Source organism: Lampetra planeri, unplaced genomic scaffold, assembly GCF_965212315.1.
Source record: "Lampetra planeri unplaced genomic scaffold, kcLamPlan1.2.h2 scaffold_1549, whole genome shotgun sequence".
NCBI classification, from domain to species: domain Eukaryota; kingdom Metazoa; phylum Chordata; class Hyperoartia; order Petromyzontiformes; family Petromyzontidae; genus Lampetra; species Lampetra planeri.
The window spans coordinates 19,145-28,216 of record NW_027614275.1 but is presented as its reverse complement, the minus strand read 5'-3'; the positions used below and the strand labels follow the sequence as shown (position 1 = coordinate 28,216).

The following is a 9,072-nucleotide window of genomic DNA, read 5'->3' as shown; positions in this document are numbered from 1 at the left end:
TTGATCTCCACCCGTTCCACCTTGATCCCCCAGTCATCTGTCGCATCATCTAGAGAGGACTAGCAAGGGACGAGAGGGAGAACATGAGGAGCACAGGACAACAGTCACTGTATCACTAATATAAATATGCACTACGTACTTCAGGGATCATCAACTGAGACTGAAACAAAAATCGACTGTGACAACCTGCTGCAGGAGAACAGTGGATGGTGATGAGATGTTTTTAAAGGCTAATTTGTAAATATTAGTCCTGTGGATGCTGGAGTTAATTTTGGTCCCCTGGCGCTTCGGCAAATGTAGCTGATGACTACATGACGAGCATGAGACACGGGTGTTAGAACAGCTTCTGTACTGAGGTAAAATTCAAAAGAAAAACAAAACGATTCAATGTTTCCAATGTCAATTACCATATAAATGTTCATACACGAAGGCTCATGTTTACAAATCTCAGTGTATCATTGTTAATACGGTACTGTACGTCAGTGTTCCTGAAACTGTTTCAGACCAAGGACCACCACACCCCAGAGAGCACCCCCACCACCACCACCACCACATCCAAAAAGCTCCCAACAGGCAAAATGCATAATAGGATATAAATATAGGTACGACACATGTACACTGCAATGTAGTACGTTTTTTAGCTACGACTTTTAGCTGGTTGAGCAGTGCCTTTTTTGTTTTTTTTGCCCCCCCAGGCAAGACTGGCATCCTGGTAACACCACTGTCTCTCTCTATAGTGACCTATCAAGGCCGGCCCTCTGCAACACACGTTTAGTTCCAGGTTGACTCGCTTAACCTCAGCGGAGGTGGTACGAAAAAAAAAGTACCAGGTATGAAGGCCAGTGGAAACGCAAAAAATGCAGAGTCGAGTTGAGTCGAGTCATGCTGGGACTGTGTAGTGAAAAGCCCCATTTGTTTCAGGGTCAATGAGCTGAATGACATTTGATTTGTGTGCTCACGTTTTGAATTTCAAACACCACCTATGAGCAGTATTTGTCAGAACTCACACAAATTACAAACATGTGGAACACGGACAACGTTCAGTGAACCAGGAACAGTTTTGACTTTAAAATGAAGAAAGTGAATATTCATTGATTTTCATTGTGGGTGAAATTTTCAGAGGAAAAATCTTATTAGATACAACCTGGTATTCAAAGCTCTGTATTTTTATCCCTTCAAACAAACCAGAAGGGACTCACATACAACTGAAATGTCTTCTTGTGGAAAGACAGTCTGGGAAGAATCGGAATGCAACTAGCTGGATTGATATCAGAGCCCCCAGGTCAGTCCCAACAAAAACATTGCTTCTGTGCCACAGAGAAAGAGTTTCTAGCACATTATCATCACATACTCAAGATGTGTTCATGTTGATCACTGTACACTGACAGTATTTTGTGAATGTAAGAAATAAAAACTATACCTGCATGTTGTGAGCAATTTCTTCACGGTCAGACAGGATTTCTGACAGGTTCTTTGTACCTAGAACATCCTCAAGGTGGTCTGGGCCAACAGTCGAGTAGCAGCATCCGCGTTTGTGATGTTAGCCACGGCCAGAGTAGCATTCTGGACACGGTAGTACACCACGCCATCCACACTCACCGTCACTGAGTCTTTAGTCAACACCTGGGGGGAAGACGAGCATTTGACTAAACTTTCTAACTTTCTGGAAAATCCGACATTTGTTAACTGTCACATAATGTGGTCATGTCAAACCTCTTGTGGTGGGATGTCAAAAGTGATGGTGCGCATGTCGACGTTAATAAAGCTGTCAGTGCACGGCAAGATGAAGAACAACCCTGTGGAATCATAAGACGAAGAGGCTGTAAATACAATAATGCACAGCGGTACACAACATCCATTTTCTGTTTTCTGATAGTTTTCATTATGCATTAGTGGACGTCATACACTAAAAGAATTTTTAAATGTATGACAAATATATGTGTGTTTTTTTCATGTGCCATTTGTGAATCTGTCCATGGGTATTTATTTTTTTTTGTGTGCATTTGTGAATGTTCCCGTCAGCATTTTATCCTACTTTATACTTCTGCATTGAATCTTAACACCATATTTAGTTATTTCCAGTTTTCAGTGTTTTTACTTATACTCAGTCCAAAGTGTCTTGTGCCATATGTGCAACGTCAGGTGACCACGTGCTCTTCGTGACAGACCCTTTTCTTATATACATTGTGGCAGGCCCAGCAGAAAGACCACCTGAAGTACCCACGCTGAAGGAATAAGATCAACAAGGCTGTGGATTGGTTACAAGCAGAAGGTAGCTCCACAAGTGCTGGAGGAAGGCACAGGAGTCTAAGAAGGAGGACCTTAAAGCACTCTGGGGTAAGATCAGAAGACACCTTGCTATCCTCCGGAGGGCAGAATGCATCAGAAGACAGAGAAGGAAAGATCAAGTTTCTTCTGGAGTCCATTCTGGCAGGCATGCTGGCTGGCTTCTTGAGGAGAAGACACTGTAGGAGTACATCTGTTCCCTTTAGAGCAGGGGGTGTCCAAAGCGGTCCTCAAGGGCCGCCTATACTGCAGGTTTTAGATGTCACCCTGCTCCTACCTCACCTCACCTCAGTTCTTGTGAAGTTCTGCAGAGTCCTGACAACGAGCTGCTGATTTGAATCAGGGGGGTAGGACCAGGTTGGCATCTAAAACCTGCAGGATAGGTGGCGCTCAAGGACGGGTTTAGCCACACTTGGAGTAGAGTGTCCCAGCTAAGAACAACCCCCTAGACTTGCCAAGGTATGTGCCTAGAACCTTAGAACAGTTTGATGCCTCACCACCACCACCACCACCAGATCCAGAGGGCAAGATCGGCTTCAACATCAGAACTGAACGGAATACTGTACAAGCTGTATAGGAACTGCACGGGAGTGCTGAAACTGCTATGGACCCTCATGAGGATCATCAAGTTTTGCTGGTGGCAGAGAGCGGTGGTAGTCCCTATCACCAAACAACAGAACGCCAAGAACATTGAAGCAGTTCAGGAACATATCCTGATGTAATGTGTAGGGAAAATCTTCTCTGTCAGGGCTCGAACGTGCAACCTTTTTGATAGAGCTTACAGTTAGGACAGAGTCAGGGTTCAGAGTGGACTTGAAACCAGTCCTCAGTGATGCTGCTATTGGCCAAGACTGCTGGGGGAACTCTGGGGGAACACACAACACTGAGCCTCTTCTTTGCCTCTTCCTTATTCTGGGAGATGTTTCGGTCCTGGTAACGGACGACTTACTCTACTTCCGTGCACTTCAGAATGCAGTTTATCCCACAGGTCGTGCATGTCTCTTACTCCCTCCCAAAGGCATCGGTGCTGGGCCGACCGACTCTCCCCCCATTGCCAGGCTCCTTGGGACAACCTCCTCATCTCCCAGGTTTCACCAGCCACTACCAGTAATTGGACAAACATGTATGGACATGCACTACTGGACTATTTACTAGCTTTTAAATACCAAATCTCTTCTCTCACCTCAGTACCTTTGTTTTCTGTACATTCAACACCTATCGCTGCTCTGTCTGTCCCAGGGAAAAGGATCCCTAGAAGTAGGGATTGTTGGGATAAATATGCTATGCAGTGGGGCAAAAAAGTATTTAGTCAGCCACCAATTGTGCAAGTTCTCCCACTTAAAAAGATGAGAGAGGCCTGTAATTTTCATCATAGGTACGCTTAAAATCCAGAGAATCACATTGTTTGATTTTTAATGAATTAATTGGTAAATTCCTCGGTTAAAATAAGTATTTGGTCGCCTACAAAGCAAGAATTCTGGCTCTCACAGACCTGTAACTTCTTTAAGAAGCTCCTCCGTCCTCCACTCATTACCTGTATTGATGGCACCTGTTTGAACTCGTTATCAGAATAAAAGACACCTGTCCACAACAGTCACACACCAAACTCCACTATGGCCAAGACCAAAGAGCTGTCAAAGGACATTAGAAACAAAATTGTAGACCTGCACCAGGCTGGGAAGACTGAATCTGCAATAGGTACGCAGCTTGGTGTGAAGAAATCTGTGGGATTGTGGGAGCATTCATTCATTTTCTTCCGCTTAATCCGGTTACGGGTCACAGGTGTGCTGGAGCCTATCCCAGCTGTCAACGGGCGAAAGGCGGGGTACACCCTGGATAAGTCGCCAGCTCATCGCAGGGCCACATGAAAGACAGACAACCAACCACTCACGCACGCACACATTCACACCTAAGGACAATTTAGAGTGACCAATTAACCTCAGCATGCTTTTGGAGGTGGGAGGAAGCCGGAGTACCCGGAGAGAACCCACGCAGACACGGGGAGAGCATGCGAACTCCACATAGAAAGATCCCAGGTTAGGAAGCGAAGCAGGGACCTTCTTGCTATGAGGCAACGGTGCTAACCACCGCACCACCGTGTCGCCCACTGTGGGAGCAATTATAAGAAAATGGAAGACCTATAAGACCACCGATAATCTCCCTCGATCTGGGGCTCCACGCAAGATCTCACCCCCGTGGGGTCAAAATGATAACAAGAACGGTGAGCAAAAATCCCAGAACCACACGGGGGGGGACCTAGTGAAACACCTGCAGAGAGCTGGGACCATAGTAACAAAGGCTACCATCAGTAACACACTACGCCGCCAGGGTCTCAAATCTTGCAGTGCCAGACGTGTCCCCCTGCTGAAGCCAGTACATGTCCAAGTCCGTCTGAAGTTTGCTAGAGAGCATTGGATGATCCCAGAAGAGGATTGGGAGAATGTAATATGGTCAGATGAAACCAAAATAGAACTTTTTGGTATAAACTCAACTCGTCGTGTTTGGAGGAGAAAGAATGCTGACTTGCATCCAAACAACACCATACCTACTGTGAAGCATGGGGGTGGAAACATCATGCTCTGGGGCTGTTTTTCTGCAAAGGGACCAGGACGACTGATCCGTGTAAAGGAGAGAATGAATGGGGCCATGTATCGTGAGATTCTGAATGAAAACTTTCTTCCATCAGCAAGGGCATTGAAGATGAAACGTGGCTGGGTCTTTCAGCATGACAACGATCCCAAACACACCGCCCGGGCAACGAAGGGGTGGCTTGTCAAGGTCCTGGATTGGCCTAGCCAGTCTCCAGATCTCAACCCCCATAGAAAATCTTTGGAGGGAGTTGAAAATCCGTGTTGCCCAGCGACAGCCCCAAAACATCACTGCTTTAGAGACCATCTGCATTGAGGAATGGGCCAAAATACTTACAACAGTGTGTGAAAATCTTGAGAAGAGTTACAGAAAACGTTTGATCTCTGTCATTGCCAACAAAGGGTATATCACAAAGTATTGAGATGAACTTTTGTTTTTGACCAAATACTTATTTTCCCACCATTAATTTGCAAATAAATTCTTTAAAAATCAAACAATGTGATTCTCTGGATTTTTGTTTCTCATTTTGTCTCATAGTTGAAGTGTACCTATGATAAAAAATACAGGCCTCTCTCATCTTTTTAAATGGGAGAACTTGCGCAATTGGTGGCTAACTAAATACTTCTTTGCCCCACTGTATATGGTATGTGATTGCTAAAATTGCGGACATGTGCACAATCCTTATTTGAAGAAGGTGAGAAGCTCCTGAAATCAGTGGAATTTCATTCAAGTGGAAAATGATTAACTGCTTAGCTAAATTGGTTTGACATTACACTTTGTACTGTTTGACAACGTGTACTGAGGAGGATCTGCAGGTCCTCTCTCCTTTGTCCCTATTTGTTTCCCGCTCCCAATTGCTCACTGTGGAACAAATTCCACAGCGAGCAATTATTTTGCAGGTTATGAGATGATGAGGCTGAATTAACTATTGAAAGAAGGCAACAGAAACTGAGAAGACCGTCCAATGACCAAGGGTTCAGGAACTGTTACACAAGGTTCAGATTTCATGAACACGTCAGCTACGTGTCTGTCGTTAGGGAGAGAAGAGCTGAACCAAGATCTGTAATTCTATTATTCTCTCGATTGTAATAGAGGATCAGCGTTTCTGTTTCCAGTGCAAAGATTTTGCTGAGAATCTGACATTAATGGATTCTCGACAGGATCCGCAGATTGAGGCCTACAAACCAAAGTACCGTAGCCCCCACCTTAAAGGACGGGGGCTAATGTTCGGGAGGTGCTTTACAACAAGTGGCACTGGCCAAATGAGTAAAAGTGGCAGGCATCGTGTAAAAAAAACACTAGTATTAAAGAAAAGATTAAGCTTTCAGCTGAGAGTCTGGACATGGGGGACAGGTGGACTTACCTGCAGGACAACAACCCAAATCAGCCAAAGTGGTGAAGAAATTGTTTCAAGACAACGCTGTGAACGCCTTAGAATGGCCTCGTCAAAGTCCTGATCTAAACCTTGTTGAAAACCGACCTCATGTCAAACCACACCGACATCCATGGATGGAAATCAAGAAAGGAAGAAAGGAAGACTTCCAACGTCAAGGATCTTAAAGCGAAGAGTGGTTCCTCAGTACTTTGGTAGTTGGCTTGTAAGAAATTACGGGAATCGTTTGGAGGCCCTGCAATTGATTCCTGAAACAGGACATGAATAATGTTTTTGTGTTGTTAAATGTTTAAGTTGTACTTTCAAAATAAATTATGAATCATTTGGAGGCAAGAGTTACTTAATCAAATAGAAAGAACAAACAAAATTAACAGGGGTATGAATAATGTTGGACTTCATTGTATGTACATCTGTGTGCATGACACCCATAAATGTATTTATTATTTATTTATTTATTATTTGAAATAAAATATTTTAGTGCCTTCTTTACAACAGCTACATAATGTAGCCACAAATACCAGTGAACATTCATGAATTCAACTTTGGCATTGACTCCTGCAAGTCGTGAGGAATGTGATGTTTGTTGGTGGAGAACTATTATTACCCTATGCTGTCATACACAGGGTCCCCTGGCATGCAGAGGGGTCCAATTTCACCATTTTTAGAGTGCCCCCCATCCCATTTTTAAAATCCACTGGTACAACAAATCAAAGATATGGAGACAATGACATACCAGATGTGTGCCAATTATTCCTCACATTTTTCTCAGAAATATTCTTCCTTTCCAAACATTAAGTGGCAACACAAATCAAATGATAATGAACGCATTCAGACCTCATATAGGCACAGGACCAAAGGGCAGGACATGCTTCTGAGGACCTAAAGCTCACATGAATGTGGCCTCTGTGAACTTGTGTACACTTGGCACTCATCTATGCAGCATGCACTTTCAGCTGGGACACCATGTTTATTATTAGGCCTGCATGATTCCCATTTTAATGTGTATAATATACTGTGCTGACACAGACAGCTGGGGAATAGAGCAGGAATAATTTTCCCTCACATGTGGATACCTAAAAGTGGGGGCAAAGTAAATACACAGTCGGGAGGCGCTGGATTCACATCTACAAGTAAAACTGTTTCCACAATGGAACCAAGCTGAAAGCAATTATTTTAACATTTCAACAACAAATCCCTCGCAATTTCATACCTGGATGTCTTCAGAACTCATTCAGCAATTCTATTTTCATGCTGCTTCTGATCTACAGAGCAAATCAGCAGACCTAAGGGTCCATTCATGTAAACATCTGGGATTATCAAACAACCTTTTTGTGAGGAAGACTTGAAAAAGTGCTGATGAGAATTCTGACCGGCATTCACACAACCAAATATGAGACAACTTTACATTTCTTTATTTCATTATACTATATTTATGTATTTATTTTACGTTTACTGATTTAATTTGGGGTGTTCCAGTAGCTCTTCGTGGTGTGGACATACAATACAAACAAATTAAAAATTACACACCTAAACTCACCCAGATCAAACCAGTCACAGCCTTAAAACCACACTACATAGACATGTCTACACGCACCAAAAGAGTCTTTTTTTCCCCACAGTCTTCCTTGAACAGCACTGAACGATTCGCGGTTTGAACAACGGATTCTTCAGTACACCGAAAGAACTGTTTTTCTTATCCCTATTCGTGATAACCAAAACAGTTCTCATCAGCATTGAAACAGGAGTTTTTGGCTATAAGTCAGCTGGTAAAGCTCCTCTGTACACACTCTCAAAAACATAACTGATTATCTTCAATCAGTTGTTTCAACATGTTTTCACGTTTACTGAAAGTTATTTCTAGGAGTATGAGATTAAAAAAAAAATGCTGCTAAGGTGTTGATAAGTATGTGGGTGAATTATGAAACTGCATCACAGTGACTGATTTTTAAGATGATCTCTGACCTGGTCCTTTAGCTCCTCCTCGGCAAAATGCGTCCCAGGCGAAATATAATGGCTCTCTCATACTCCTTCACGATCTGTGTGGAGAAACACAAACCACAAAAACAGCTTGCATATCTTCTTTTGTAATGGCCTTTCTTTGTCATCCCACATATATCCTGGATTGTATAGTGGAGATGTGCTGTTGTGATGTGTGACAGGCTCCCAGCAATTAGTCTGATTAAAAAGACCATCAAAAGCAGAAACAGAGCAAAGGCTGGTAATAAACACGAGTCACCTGCAGACTACCATGTCCTAATCGCCTAAAATTTTAAGAGAAACGTAAGTGAAGCCCACCTTAATGCACATCCATATGGAGATGGGCAGAGTAACCAGGATGAGGATGACAGAAAGCACCATCAAAAGGCCAGCCACACGTTCCAATGTCAGAGTCTGATTCTCAGCGCTAGAAACAAAGACAATACAATTGCAAGAAAAAGTGTGAACGCTTTGGGATTACTTGCATATCTGCATAAATTGGTCATTAAATATATTCTGATCTTCATCTAAGTCACATCACCAGTCCAACACAGTCTGCTTAAACGAATACAGCACAAAAACGTATAACTGTTCATGTTTTTATTGAACACACAACGGTCGACATTCACAGAGCAGGGGTGGAAAAACTTTGGCAGCAATGACCTCAACCAAACCTTTCTGTAGTTGCAGATCAGACCTGCACAACAGTGAATATTTTGGGATTTCTGGTGTGAATCGCTCTCTTGAGGTCATGCCACATCATCTCAATCGGGTTGAGGTCAGGACTCTGACTGGGCCGCTCCAGAAGGTCTATTTACGTCTGTTGA

General features: G+C 43.3%; 1 protein-coding gene across 1 annotated transcript; it reads right to left on the bottom strand.

Annotated features, from left to right (window-relative positions):
• Positions 1-5: 5 nt before the first annotated feature.
• On the bottom strand, positions 6-8,665 carry LOC144739525 (stomatin-like; the record flags this gene model as incomplete). Its single annotated transcript, XM_078622468.1, is given in 8 exon segments — positions 6-59; positions 1,421-1,488; positions 1,491-1,623; positions 1,714-1,796; positions 8,231-8,252; positions 8,254-8,304; positions 8,564-8,632; positions 8,634-8,665. Coding segments are annotated over 8 exon segments (512 nt in total), but the record flags the coding sequence as incomplete, so codon positions are not given.
• Positions 8,666-9,072: the final 407 nt, after the last annotated feature.